General features: G+C 45.4%; 2 protein-coding genes across 2 annotated transcripts in view; one reads left to right on the forward strand and one right to left on the reverse strand.

The window, feature by feature from the left end:
* The window catches only part of HNRNPU (heterogeneous nuclear ribonucleoprotein U), a 296525-nt gene that overhangs the window by 149379 nt on the left and 131707 nt on the right, over nucleotides 1-15439 (reverse strand). The gene's annotated exons all lie outside the window — the stretch shown is intronic.
* The window catches only part of CATSPERE (catsper channel auxiliary subunit epsilon), an 88356-nt gene that overhangs the window by 61802 nt on the left and 11115 nt on the right, over nucleotides 1-15439 (forward strand). The window contains exons 11-14 of the mRNA XM_073338278.1: nucleotides 6004-6443; nucleotides 7716-7774; nucleotides 10128-10203; nucleotides 11110-11162. Of these exons, the coding sequence (XP_073194379.1) occupies nucleotides 6004-6443; nucleotides 7716-7774; nucleotides 10128-10203; nucleotides 11110-11162 (628 nt within the window). The remainder of the gene's footprint in view (nucleotides 1-6003; nucleotides 6444-7715; nucleotides 7775-10127; nucleotides 10204-11109; nucleotides 11163-15439) is intronic.

A 15439-nucleotide genomic window follows, 5' to 3' on the forward strand; every position in this document is an offset into this window, starting at 1 on the left:
ATGGGCCCATATTTGCCGACCTATAGGTTCAATATCGATCACACATGCAGGCTTTGCCAGTCCTTTATCAAATCTGCTTCTGCTTAAAGGGGACCCTGCTCCCAGGATCCTCTTCAGCCATGTTTAAGTCATGTGAAGTTATGCTCACACCATTCATTCAGTATGGCCACACCAATTTGGCACCATCCCAACCCAGCACCTTGGTGGACAGCACATTGATGCCTGAAGTACCTGGCACCCATCTATGGCCTATTCAGCACCAAGTGACCTGTCCATGGGTCCGGTAGTGAAGTCCTTCTTGCTGGCTCGTACAATGTCAGCAGTGCTAACTAGGCTTTCAGTCTTCAAAATCATGATACCACATAGAGCAATTGAGACATCAGTACCATTTACCTCACTTGTTCAGCCACACTGGGAATTAGAGAGGGAGTCCAGAGATTGCTCTTTGAGCAGGAGAAGGCATGCGTCTTTTAGGGAGCAGCCCTTCTGATATCCTTTTCTGTATCCACCAGTCCAGTATCCATATACTTATCAGTCATAGTCCTACTGGGTGCCTTGGGGTAGGCAGCCATGTGTCTGCAAGCCAACATTCTCTATCCTCTTTCTAGGGTTATTTCCTTTTCCCTGAAGAGTGAGAACAATCAACAGGCAGATGTGGAGGAACAATTGATCCCAGCTGCAATTTTGTCATCCTTCCCTGATGAGGCAGCCAATCCCTCTACACCTTGTCCTGCAGACAACTTAAGGTCTTCCAAGACCTGCTGATGAAACATGTCTGAAACCTTTGACATCCTACTGAAAGTAGTGCAAAAGAAGTTACACAAACTACTAGACATTCTGCTCCTTTCCATGCTTGGTAAACTTTCCATGTCTATTCATGGGGGATTGTTACAACCTGCAAAGGACTTGTGGCAGAGTCCAGCATCAATAACTGCCACTTTCAAGAGGGTGGATAGATAGTACCAAATTCCTCCTAAGGACTCAGTGTACTTTATTTACATCAAGTGCCTGGCTCACTCATAGTGGCTGTTCAGGAAAGATCCAAACAAACATCAGTGAAAAAGAAACTGGGTGCGTACAGCAAAAAAACCCGACTCCTCTGCCATTCTTCAGATGCACATTTTTGACCAGGCACTTCAGTCTGTACTAGAAGAAATTGTCTCAGTTTTATGGAAAGGCTCTGGCAGGAGCACACAGAAGAATTAAAATCAATCATGTTTAGTGGGCAACTGATATCTAGAACATCCTTGCAGACTATTTTGGATGCATCTGAAACAGTGTCATGGCTAATCTGTACATAGCCAGATAGGTGGCAATACGATGATCCTCCTGGCACCAGTCAGCAGGAATACATAAGGAGAGCCAAACCATAGCAAAACATCTTCCATTCGAGGGCTGCAACCTCTTCAATTAAAAGAGCTAGGAAGCCCTCAACTCACCAAGGAATTTTAGAGCCACTTTGCATTCTCTGGACTTGCTTCCTCCTTTGGGTTGGAAAGTGCAAGTTGGACCTCAAACCTCCTTCAGACAGCATCCTTCTGTTCCTTACTATTATAAACCTGTAATAGGATTGTCTGCCCCTTTAAGGGCCACGGGGCCTGTGGCCACCCAGCCCTTTTCAATTATCAGATCCAGTTGGGAAGGGGTCGAGTGTTCTCTATAAAGGGCTGAGAGGACTCAGCTGAGAGGGAGTGGGGACTATAAGAGCAAGGTTGTCTCCTGTGACTAGCCTTGGAACAGAGAGAGGGAAGCAGAATGAAAGGCTTATGAGTCCCAGTATCCAGCTTTGATGTGAGTTTTGTGTTACTTTGCAAGTTTTGTTATATCAATAAAGTGGTGCTTTGGAAGAAGGGCCTGAAAGACTCTGGGCATAGAAGTGAGTTCTTCCTGGGCTAGAGAGACAGTCCAGCAACTCACAAACCCACAGGGGGCATTGGAGCTCCCAAGGGAGAAGCAGATGTTTCAACACAGATGACCCATCACCTCTTTCTCGGCTATGGTGCACTTGATGTTTTCCTCTCGACAGCAATTTACACACCACAGTCTAGAGCCTAGTAGAACTTTTGGAGGATCTCTACCCTTTTCCCCCAATTTTGGCAACTGCTATTATTTTTTCAGGAAGCATGGAGTAGGTTCAATATGGAGCAGTGGGTCCAAGAGATGTCAGCAATGTGTATTGCATACAATTTCAGACCCGTCCTATCTACCACCCATCATCCCTGTTCTTCTTCAACAGTCCCTGTCACAAAATACTGTTGAAATAAGAGGTGCAGGCTCTTGCTTCATGCATGTCAGAACAGTGGAAGAGAGGCTCTTAGAGTTCAGGGGCAGGGAGTTTTATTCCCATTATTTTCTCATTCTAAAGCAGAAAAGGGGCTGGTGGCCTATTTTGGACCTTCGACATCTCATCAGCATACATCCGGCTCACAAGAAATATCCTCCAATTCCTACCAGGAACATCTCGCTACCTATACAGGGTCCTGCCCTTTGATCTTTCAGTAGCACCAAGGTTATTCACCAAGTACTTGGCAGTCATAACAGTTCACTTAAGAAGATAAGAACTCCAGGTCTATCCATATCCTATTGATAGTTGATCCAAGGAGCCACCACACCAGGTAACCAACTCGGATCAAGTAACCTTCAAGGTCTTTGCCATACTAGGCCTCAAAGCCGGAGAAAAATCCACACAAAGTATAAAGTTCATAGGAGCCGTGTTAGATTCCATGTAAGCAAGAGTTTGTCTTCCACAAGAAAGATTCCAAATGATAGTGGACCTCATCAGCCAACTTCAGGCTTACACAAAGACGTCTGTAAGAGCATGCCAAAGGCACATTGGGCATATGGCCTCATGCATCTATGTGACACAGTTTGCCAGAATTCGCCTATGCTTCATGTAAAGGTGGTTGGAATCAGTTTATCTACCCAGCAGGCACTACATGGACATGATGGTCACAGTCCCACAAAGAATCCTTTTCTTTTTAAACTTGTGGGAAAAGCCTACTTCAGGTGTGAAAGGAAATACCCTTCTTCTTCGAGTGATTGCTCATGTGTATTCCACAATAGGTGTGCGTGCTCGCCACGTGCACCGGTGCCGGAAGTTTTTCCCCTAGCAGTACCCGTAGGGGAGAGCCCTAGCGACCCCTGGAGTGGTGCCTCCATGGCGCAGTATAAGGGGCACTGTGTGCTCCCCCCACCCTCAGTTCCTTCTTGCCGCCAGTGAAGGTGCTTCGGAACTGTTCTGCTCCAGCTTGTCTGCAGCTTTCCTCCAGAACTCTTGTTCATTCAGTGTAGTAGTACCTGTAGTTGAAGTAATTAGTGTAACTTAGTTTAGTTTAGTGTGCCCAGGCCGGGGCATGCCCCATGCCCAGGTTTTAAGTCATGCAACACTTGTAGGCAACCAATGCCAGTGGGTGATCTACACACGGATTGTTTACACTGTCTGGGCGAAACCCATCTCAGCGATCGCTGCAAGATTTGCAGGTCTTTCAAGCCTCGGACCAAGAGAGAAAGAGACATTTGGCTCTGGGCTATCCTGATGGAGTCAGTGTTGACCCCAACTCTGGCACACCGCTCCGAGTTGGCACTGGGTACCGCGGTGTCAGTGTGCAGTGACTCCTCGGTGCCATCTACCAGTCAGCACTGCTCCCCGTCTGTGGGGCATGCCAAGAAGGCTAAGAAGAGGCCTCCTCTGCCGCAGCACAGGAGCAAGACCGGGGGATAGGCTAGACCCATGTTGGGCAGTCCTCGGTCCCCATCGGCCTCCAGGCCTCCAACTCAGGTCGAGTGGAGTAGGCTGGCCCGTTCGGAGCAGGCTTCCCCGGATGTCCAGATGCCCTCCAGGCCCGAGGCCCTGCAAGCGACCTGGGACTTCATCTCCGAGGCCTACTGTAGCCGGTCGCAACACGAATGTCGATGCCTTTCCCATTAGTCGTCTTGCTCCAGGACCCTGCCATGGCACCACTCCCGCAGTTCCAGGCGTCGATAGCCGGAGCCTCGCCATCGCAGATATACCCGCCGGAGCCAATCGTGGAGCAGTGCTACCGGCGATACCATTCCTCCACATTGGGATCGCGGTCTCATGGTCGGCACTGTTCCCGATGCCACCACTCCTCCCGGTCCAGGGACAGTGGCAGGTCGTACACCAGCCCGGCCTCCCTTCGTAGTCGTCGATTGATGGAACAGGACAGTCAGGCTGAACAGCCTGCTCCGCCGGTGCCACAGCAGGTGCAGTGGCACCAGCCTCCATGGCCGGCACAGTGGTACCAATGGGCCCCGTGGTCCCTGATGCAGCCCCCGGTGGGAGCTCACTCAGTGGCTGGAGCCTTGGAACAGCCGTCAGCCTCCCTGTCCCAGCCTCCGAGAAAGGAGTCGGTGGGACAAGCATCGTCGGTGCCGTTCCCGGAGGGCAACCAAGTGGTGGGTCCTCCGGTACTGGCGGACATGCAAAGTACTGCACCTGCCTCCTCACCCTCCCCTGATGTGGCGATTACGGCCCCTCCTCCCTCCTTCCGCAGGAGGACTCTAAAGCCCACCAGGAACTATTGAGAAGGGTGGCATCAAGTCTCAACCTTCAGGCCAAGGACAGAGTTACTCTCAACACTCATCCCAAGTTTTTGCCCAAAACTGTTTGAATTCTATATGAAACAGTTTATTCATCACCCAGTTTTCTTTCCCAAACCTGACTCAACCCCAGGGGAAGCTAAATTTCATGCACTTGATGTAGTAAGGGTACTGTCATACTACCTGAACAAGACAAAATCATTCAGGAATATGCCTAGACTGTTTACAGCCTTTGTTGATAGGATTAAGGGTCAGGCAATAACCTCACAGAGATTATCAAAATTGGTCTCTGTCTGTATAAGTGCATGTTTCAAACTTGTCAAGTTACAGCCACCTAGCCACATTAGAGCTCATTCCACTAGCATCCAGGCAGATTCTGCTGCCTATTTGAAGAATGTCCTTAGCTCCCCTAAAAAATTCAGAAATACGTGGAGCTTGGTCCACACATTCACAAGATATTGCTCTTTGGTAGAGGCTTCCAGATCAGTCCATTTTGGTAGGGCTGTCCTTTAATCATTGCTTAAATGGAACTCCTTGTACACACCTCCAAAGAAAAAGACAACTGCGTGTGAATCACCAAGAGTGGAATCCATGTGGACAATCATTCGAAAAAGAGAAAATGATTATTCATTCTACAGTAACTGGTTCTTCAAAATGTGTCATCCACATGGATTCCACAACCTACCCTCCTCTTCTGCCAGTACAGAATCCTACTGCTCTGAGATAATGTATTGGCAAAGGAACTGAGAGATGTTTTGGTCTACTCCGCCCTCAGCGTTGGGGGCATGAGGACATATAGAGCACAGGCATGACCTGAATACGTGCAGCTGGCCAAGAGAATACAATCTCACACATAGGGTGTATGCACGTTCAGAGGGGTCCATGTGAACTACATATTTAGGAGAACCACTGTTACTGTAAGGTAAGTAACCACTCTGTGATGGAGAAAAATGTTCATCATCAATTATACTTGATGACAAATGGATGCACGGTATCTAAGCTTTCATTAATTAAAAAAATAAAAACTTGTCTCTTCATGTTTGTGAAGAAAATGTTGAAAATGCGAATCAGGTGTTGCTCATCTCTGTATCACCAGGGTCACCATAAACCTGGTTGTTCACTCCTACTCTTTCTCCCACCTCCACACAGTCTCACTCATTCCCTGCTCCAATGCAGCACTTTTCATCCTGAAAGATCCTAAAGCACTTCATTGTTTAGACACTTACAGCATCATCTGTGTGGTAGAGGACAGCACCCAAAAAGCACAGATCACACTGCATGACAATATAATGAGCAGGAGAAATTTTGGCTAGGAACAAATGTGGAAAGTACAATAGAAATAGAAAAACAAATCTGTATTTTTTTAAAGAATTAGTATTTTCATCATCGGTCTGGAAATTTAAACTACACAGGAAAGATGACTCTTCTTTTTCCTTCCTGCAGACTATTTCGGGAACACTGTGATAAAGATGAAAAACAATGTCATGATTTTTTTAAAAGTTGAAATGAAAGATGCTGTGGTGCTCCCTCAATGGGAAAAGGAAAGCAAAAACATAGTCCTTTACTTGAATCCATCTGGTAACCTATATATACTGTATATCAATGGTTCTAGAATACACCGTGAGGACTATCCCTTGAAAACTGAAATATTTAGTTCCATACATGATTCTCAAGATATTTGCCCGTATCTCGTATTTAAGCACAGCATGGATTTAAATGTCTATTATCTGGACATGGGAGATGAAGTGACATTTTGGGCTCAAGTAGTCTATGTAGAGAATCTGGGGTTATCCACAGATGTGGAAATCTACAGGCCAGAATTGCTGATGCAGACAACAAATGTCGAATATGAAATAGCTCATGGAATCTGTACTAAAAACCAAGTAAGTTATACTAAAATGGTTCCTGTATACAATACAATTTGCTTTCTAACTACAATATATTTAGCATAATTTGCAGTATATATCTTCATATAGACTTCCATTCTTTGCTTTCTTTGGGCAATAGAGTGTGAGTGTGTGTGTGTGTGTGTGTGTGTGTGTGTTCGTTCAAGGGTGGGTGAGGGGCTGCTTCTCATCCCCACAAATTCCTTCCTTGGCAGATTTGCTGCTGTTGAGGCCCTGTGACAGCTCCTGCCAGCATAAATCCAATCTGAATCAGCCCTTAGTTTTCTGCTAGATTAGATATATTAAATAAAAATAATCTTTGCAGTTTAAAATATAATTATTAGCTTTCTAGTTTAGTAAGAAAAGGAACTAGTTTTGGAATCTGAATTATGGGATTCACCACAAGTTATTGGAAGCCAAATATCTTGTAGCTTTGCAGAAGTATATTTGCAAGGTAGGGGATAGAGCTTTAAAGAAGCTTGTTCCCCAAGAGAGGAAAGGGACTGATGTAGTAAAAGGTCTTATTTGAATAAGGGCTTTTCTACACAGTGGGGAATGAATGCTACCAGGTTGAAAATTCTAAAATGTACTAATGTGTTGTGCATTAATTGGTCGATGTAGACCCTGCTGGTGCGCACTAAAGGTTTCTCATGCACTTTAATGAAGTACTATGTTAAAACACTCTAGGGAACCTTTAGTGTGCACCAGCAGGGCCTAAACGGACCAATTAATGCGCAACACATTAGTACACTTTAGAAATCACACCCCTGTAGTGCACAGACGAGCCCTAAGAGAAAATTTAAGACAGAATTTGTTCGTTTTTTTTAACATTGTAAAACAAACTGATGGTTGTTTGTTTCACAAATAACATAAAATGACATTTTTTTTAATATTTGTTATACATTTATTCAGTAAGAAAACAATAACTTTCATTGCATTTAATCAGATGTCTATTTGTGTAGTGTGACTTGGGTGAAAAACAAGCTAGTATTCTTTATATCATTCAGAAGAGATAGCAAACTAGTGAGCTCATAATGTTTCAGACCTTCACCAGGAACACAAAGAGCCCACTGAAATAGTATCTTTAGTGCTAGATATTTTGCCATATATACTGTTGTGGTAGGTGCTTTACTAGACAGAGCCTGGTTTTCATCCCTGCTCATCTTTTCTAAGGTATGCTCTGTTTATCATGAAAATGTCTGTGTTCAAATCAAGGATTTTTAAAGGATTTTTCTTAATTATCATTCCTCTTCATTCTGTCTCTTTTAGACAATGAAATTTTACCATAAAATGGACTATAGTCTTGAATCTAATTACACAGAAGCATTGTAAGTACTGTGTAATTGCTAAAGATACTTAAGATGTAGATGGTAATTTATACATATATTGAATATCACAGTCCATTGGTTCTGATGAGTATAAATTAAAAGTATTTTAAATCCGTAGAGCTGAAGACAAGTGTTAAATGATTTTACTGCTTTGCTTTTGAAATGTGAAATTGTATATTTCAATTTTATTTTAATAAGGTGGGCCTGATTTTAATCTAATGTACACAGTATAATCTCATTGATTTCAATGGAGTTGCATCTGATTTCTGATACAATGATGTAACTAAAGCCCCAGTTCTAAAATCTCAGCCTTTTTCTCTGATGTCGTTAGCTAAAGATCAGCCTGGCCAAAACAAAGCTCTTAACCTTTCCCCGCAATCCCTCCGTGCTACTCATTTCTCAGTCACCGTGGTGGACAGCATCACCATCTTCCTGTCACTTAGGCTTGTACGTCTTCTTTTACTTGGCCCTCTTTCTAGATCCTCACACCCAGGCTTGCCTAAATCTTGCTGCTTCTTGCATAATATCTCTAAGATGCAGCCTTCCTCTATCCACACAGCTAAAACACTTGGCAAGGCCTTCATCATCTCAACTGTTGCTACCTCCTACCCTCTATCTGTGACAAATGCAGTCTTGTCCCATTTATATTCATTCCAAACATGGCTACAAAGATCATATCCCTAGCTTTTTGCTTTTTCCATGTCACCCTTCTCTTTGCATCCCCTCCAATGGCTCCTCTTTCTCTAAAACCTAAAAACATAAGCTACTTGTCTTTGCTTTCAAGGCCCTTTACCACTTATCTGCACCCTACCCGTCATCTCTGATGTGCTATCAAGATGTGACTTCCACCTCTCCTCTGTTAATGGGGCCAGCCTCCATTTTTCAGCTTCTTAAATTTTCAAACAAGCACCTTTGTGTTTTCTCCTATGCTGCCCTTCACATATGGGAGGAGCTCCCCGTAAACCTCTGAGAAGCTACCTCATTGTCCTCCTTTTAAATCCATCTCTAAAATTCTCTTTGCTGTAATGCCTACAAAAAACTTGATAATGGTAAGGCAGCTGGTATGGTGAAACCACTGCTTTATCATGCCTACAAGTATTGTCTTATTATTTCCTTGTGCTCCCCTATCTGTCTGTCTCTACCCACACATTGTCTTTTACGCTTAGGTTTTAAGTTCTTTGGGGTAGGCACCATCAATTTAGGTATGTCTACTTGAGTTGGAAAGTATAAATTCCAGCTCATGGAGACATACCCACACTAGCACTGATTGAGCTAGCATGCTAAAAATAGAAGTACAGCCACAGCGGTGCAAGCAGAAAGAGGGGCTAGCTGCCGCAAATATTCACTTAGGTTCTTAGATTGGATCACACTCAGAACAGCTAGTCGTTGTTCACATTGCAACAGCTACACTTTTAATTTTAGCACAGTAGCTTGATCAGAGTTAGGGTGGGTTAGGTGTCACTTTTGGAATTTACACCTTCCAGCTCCAGTGTAGACATATCCATTATTATGTGCTTGTACAACACCTTCAAAAGGCAAGCCTGGGAACTTAAATTCATAACTCTGCTAGCCACTAAAAAACATAGACTCAGATCACTGGTTTTATGGCACATTACAACAATTTGTAACACACCCCACTGCCTGCTAACCCTTAACTGCCCACTTCATTTTAAGCAATCTCCTACAGTAGATGTGAACCCCTTATGCTTAACAGTCTGTTCCAACTTGTATTTAGCGGAGACACTCTGGTTACCTTCCCCCGACTTGAAGAAGAGCTCTGTAAAGCTCAAAAACTTGTCTCAGACCAAAAACTTTCGTCCAGTAAGAGATATGACCTCACCTATCTTGTCTCTCTCGTATCCTAGGACAAACACGGCTACAACAACACTGCAAACAAAGCATCCTTAAAATACAAATGGCTTAATGGGGGCTTATACTGATGCTAAACAAATACTTTGCTACAGTGCAATTGTGTAGTTCGTTTAGTTAGTGTATGTCTACACTGCAATAAAACACCTGCGCCCAGCCCATGGGCTTTCAGGGCTTGGGCTGCTGAGCTATAGATTTGCAGTGTAGACATCTAGGCTCACTCTGGAACCTGTGCTCTGTGACCCTGCAAGGGGGGAGAGTTGCGGAGTCCAGGCTCCAGCGCAACCCTGGATGTCTACACTGCAATTTTATAGCCCCACAAGCCTGAGTCAGCTGACATGGGCCAGCCATGGGTTTTTTATTACAATTTACAGTGTAGATATATCCTTAGTTTAGTTAGTTAAGTGCTGTTACTGATTTATTTTCAAACTTACGTAAATCTTAATATTAATTCTTGTTGTGGGTGGGGTGGGGTCCCATTTAGAATTGCATCCACAGGTGTTATGACAGTTGAACTGCAACCTAGTATGTCTGGGAAAATGTGTTCAACAAACAATAAGGTAAGTTTTTTTATCTTGAGAAGCTTATTTGGCTAAAATATAGTGGTGTTACATCTTAGATTCTTATGGTGAAATTCTGACCCCATTGATATTGATGGGAGTTTTACAGCTGAGTTCAGCGGGGCTAGGATTTCATCTTTAGGCTATAAATGCCAATTAATGTAGCTCCAGTTAACTAAAGTAAGGTTATATCTTCCAAGGGTTTCTGTATGCTGCCTAAGTAGAGCTGCAGAAGAGGGAGGGTTCACAGCAGGGTGCTGGTGAGAAAGTGTTCAAGACAGGGAGAAGGATTGATGTGTCCTGGACAAGGAGGAAGCCACAGAGAGAAGTAGAGTTCCCCCTATATCTAGATGAAGCTACTGGCCCGCATTAGCATCAATGCTTCCATTCAGACTCCTCAAGTCTTAAGGACAAAGACCCATTTTTGGAAAGCTTAAAAGTTCCTCAGGGCTTCTGAAGCTAAGCTCCTGTGGAACTTTTAAGCTTTTGGAGTGGAACTCCTCATAATTCAAACTACTGATTATCCAGATAGTTCAAATGTGCTCTTATACAGTTGGAATCAACTTATATAATTGAACTATTTTTTAATAATAAAACAATATTAAACATTTTAGGCTTAAGACTTGTTTTTTAATGATAAAAAAGCATAAACACATTTACACACTGCAGGTTGTATTGCAACAGATATACATTTTGACTCATATCAAATTGATTTACCCTGTTTGCGCATATGCATGTATGTAATTCTGTGCTAAAATCCATCACGGCTCAGCCTGACCTTTTTTCATTGATTAAAATTATGTAAATTAATTATGTATGTAGTAGATGTACATTAATTATGTACATGGTAGTATATACAAAAATATAGATATAGATCTATATATAATATAATGTATTTCTTTTCAGCTAACTCATTTATTTGTTGGTTGTCCTCCATCAAGGCATATTATCATTCAAAGGCAAGTTTTAATAATATTTTATTACTTCTGGTTTATTTAATTTTACAACAGAAGTTAAAATAAATGCTAATAAGGTAGTATTGTTAGCCTAATATGCCTCAGTTATCCCATTTGTAAAATGTTTCTTACTTTATATTGGTTTTATACATAATTAAAAGCAAAAACCTCTCCCATGCTGTAGACATCTTTTAAAAAATGTACATGACAAAATACATAGATTCAGCTCATTGCTGCTTAGTGCAAAAAACCCCACAAAACAAACAAAAACCCCAAAATAAAAAATAGCTTTAAAATACACATTATCTCCTAATATACCAACTCTCAGTCACCTCCTCCTTCTATAGAGAAATTAAAAATAGATGAGCCTTGTAGCATAACCAGAAGCTCAATAAATGTTAAGTTCCATAGTCAAGGAGATCTAATGAAAAAACAGCCCAGCTAGGTTTGCCACTGTGTGGACATCTCCACCACTGCACCAGTCTCCGACACTGGTGGGAGCAGCACTACTCTTGTCACTGGACAGAGATTCATCATCTTCCACGTCGGAGATCAGGTCTTACTTCTCCCACCCGAGGCGCTGTTCTTGTCACTCTTCTAGGCATTTCCACTTGTCCATGCTCCCAGGCACAGGAGTACCATCAAGTGATTGGGCAGGAACTCACTGGGGGCAGCAAGAGCAGAGCCAGAGGCTGCACCTGCCCCAGGTAGGCCCACTGGGCATTCCAGCAGACCAAGAACTCACTGCAATGGCACAATTGATCTGGAGCGTGGAGTCCCCGGGACAGAAGCATGTGCGCATGGTTCTCCCACTGTGGACTGGCCTGGCTGCTTCACCCAGGGGGTGTGCATGGCTGTGCAGGGGGCAACGCGGTGGGGGGCTGTGACCACTGCTCCCTCAAGGACCTGGGGATGAAGTTAAGTGTTGAGCTCGCCTCCCTTACTCCAGCTTTACTGCTCTGTGTGGATCCCAGACACAGGGCTATGCCACCAGCTGAGGCCCCGCCTGGCAACAGCCCAGGCTCTCCCTCTTTCTTTCTTCCCTCCCCCTCCAGTCTCGCACTGAGCTTCATCTTCTCCTGCCTGGGTGAGTCTGAGAGGGGAGGCAGGGCCAGATTGAAGCCTGGTGAATCTGGGGGAAAAGGGGCCTGTTGTGGGGTAGGTACACCCCGCCACGGGGTGTCAAGTGATGTATGGTCCAAAAGAACGGAAAAGGCTGTACCACAGTCAGTTAGTTCTTATAATAATAACCTTTATTATGGCTGTGGTAGTTTGACCTACTGGCTGACATCAATAAGGCGGCCTTTCTAGTCAGGGTAACGTGGCCTAATGGCCAGAGTCAGAGACAGCCCTTCTACAAGGGGCAATGTGACCCAATGGCCAGAGTCATCATAGTATCCTGCCTCTGTGGTATTGCATGGCTGTTGGCCCATTGGGAGAGTGGGGTACCACTCAAGTGGATGGCGCCCTGGGTAAGGGGACTCGGGCCCTCCCTCCTCCTCCAAGTCCCAGCCCAGGTAGGGGTGCTGACCTCTGAGTCAGCAATGATCCCCCCAATACATCCTGACTGGTTCCCCAGTTCACTCACTGACAAAAAGTTTAAGTCCCCTGACCTGCTTCTTACCCTTTCCCCCCAGTTCCGCTGGGTCTCTAGGGTCCTCAAATGGCCAAGCTTCCACCAGTGCAGCCCCTTCTCAGGGCTCATCGGGCAGCCTAGAGTCTGTCTGGTGCTCTGCAAGCTGTGATTCCACAGTCAGGGCCTGTAGCAACTCCCTGGAGAGAGCTCGCAGCCTGTGCCCTTCCTCTCCAACAGCCTGCCCAGACTGAGCTGGGCTGCTACCTTTTATATGTTGCCTCCCGGCGGGACTTCCTCAGCAGAGTTAACCCTCTTGGGGCTGGTCCTATTGGGATCCAGGAAGTGGGCGAGCTACTGCTAAAGGATCCCCCCTTCAGCCTAAGAAGGGGATCTACAGGACCTGGAAACCAAGTAATTCCGGGGGACAACTAATGAAATAACAGGGACAGGAGTGCGGTCAAAGGGTAAAATGAAGGGAACCAGACGGGGACACCGATAAGAGAACCCTGGACAGCTCTTGGGGCTGAGTCACAGGGCCCCAACTGGACCCTGGGATACAGACCAGACCCCCTTGCCCTATTGGCACCTCAAGATCTCGGCTCCCTGAGCTTCCATGGTGAGTGCCTCAGTGGGAGGGGACTGTGGCCCCTAAAGCTCTGGGGTGGGATCTGCTTTGCTGCAGAAGCCCCTCCTCTATTCAGTGTGTCTGTGGGGCCATAAAGGGGTTGGGACATGGTGCTGTCAGTGCTGTCAGTCTCCAGCGCCTCAGCCATGGTCAAGCTGTGATGGGGGCATGGAGGGGATCAAGGTGGCTGCCCAGGCCTAGGGGCATTGGGTCACTGAGGGAAGCATTGAGGGCAAGTTTGCCCAGTATGCCATTTTCCCTAAGGCTGGCCCTCATTACAATTTTGAATTGCAAACCAGCAGGTGCTGCTGGGCAGGTATGATTTTAACATGTGTGACTCCATGCAGAAATTGAAGGATTTGTTCCTACAAGAGGCCATGCAAGAGTTCTCCTCTCTAGTGGACGAGGGAGAATCAGCAGCTAAGGCTTCTTTACAATCTGCTTTGGATGCAACTGACTCGGCAGCCAGGTCCATGGTTTTGGCAGTTGCCATGCGCAGGAGTTCATGGTTATAGTCTTTGGAACTCCCTCGGGAGGTCCAGCAGACACTTCAGAACCTGCCTTTCGAAGGAGCTTCACGTGGTACCACACGCAAGGCTGCACCTCAGACCCTTCCAGACATGGCTGGCCTGCATGTACTCGCCAACATGCCACCATCTGTACTCACAGGTACCTCAACAGGCTCTCGTCTCTCTAAATTGGTGGTTGGATCCACTCACAGTTTGTGTGGGAGTCCCTTTTAAGCGCCCTCAACCATCAATGACCCTGGTCTCAGGTGCGTCAGTGCTAGGGTTGGGAGCTCACGTGTGGCCCCTTAGAATGCAAGGTCTTTGGCAGAGAGATCAGTCCACATCAAAGTCAGGGAACTCAAAGCAGCTTACCTTGCCTGTCAGGCCTTTCTGCCCCACATTATGGGCAGAAACTTGTTTGTTCTCACAGACAACACTGCAGCCATGTTTTATTTCAACAGGACAGGAGGAGCTAGCTCTTCCCTCCTTTGTTGAGAAGCAATACAGCTATGGCTATGTAAAACTGCCAATCAGTCTTGAGGCCTCTTACCTTCCAGGAATACAAAACTGACAGATCACCTTAGCAGGTCTTTCTCCAGTCACCACGAGTAGTCCCTTCACCTGGATGTGATGAGAGATGTTTTCCAACAGTGCGGGACTCCCTGGATAGACCTATTTGCAAATAAGTACAACAGAAAGTGTCACCAGTTGTGACCCCCTAAGAAGCCACAGTTCAAGTTGTATCACGGATGCCTTTCTACTACCTTGGACGGGACATCTTTACTATGCTTTATCTCCTAGTCCAGTCATGCACAGGGTGCTGCTAAAGATCAAACAGGACCACGCCCAGATTATTCTGATGAACCTATCATGGCCTTGCCAACACTGGTTCTCTGCTAGACATCTCAGTGGCAACTCCAATCCCACTTCCAGGCCCAAGTTGGCTGCTCCACCCAAACCTGAGCCTCCTTCATCTAATGGCTGGAAGCTCCAAAGCTAAATCTCAGAGATCCTGCTAGGTAGTAGAAAGCCCTCCACCAGCCCTCCTGTCTTGAAGTGGAAGCAATTCTCTGAGCATCCCATCATGGAGTCTCACCCATGCATACATCCATACAAGACATATTTGAATATTTATGGCACCTGAAACAGCAAGGCTTAGCAGTCTCCTCTGTCAAGGTTCACCTTGCAGTGGTATCAGCTTTCCACCCTTGGGTGGATAACAGGTCAATTTTTTCAGATGACATGTCTGTCCAATTCCTCAAAGGCCTAGAAAGGTTATACAGTACCCTCGAGTAAGAGCCTGTTCCCCCCCTGGGACCGGAACCTGGTCTAATAGAAGCTTATGGGGCCACCGCTTGAACCTTTGGCAATGTGCTCCTTGTTATCTCTCTCCTGTAAAGTGGCTTTCTTAGTTGCCATCACTTTGGCCAGAAGGGTCTTGGAACTCCATGCCTTCCCACCAGAACCTCCATTAAGGATAAGGTATATTTATGTCCTCACCCCCGTTTTCTCCCAAAAGTGGTTTTGCAATTTCATAGCAATCAGGCAATCTACCTACCTGTCTTCTACC

This window comes from Lepidochelys kempii, chromosome 3, assembly GCF_965140265.1.
Source record: "Lepidochelys kempii isolate rLepKem1 chromosome 3, rLepKem1.hap2, whole genome shotgun sequence".
Lineage (NCBI taxonomy): Eukaryota > Metazoa > Chordata > Testudines > Cheloniidae > Lepidochelys > Lepidochelys kempii.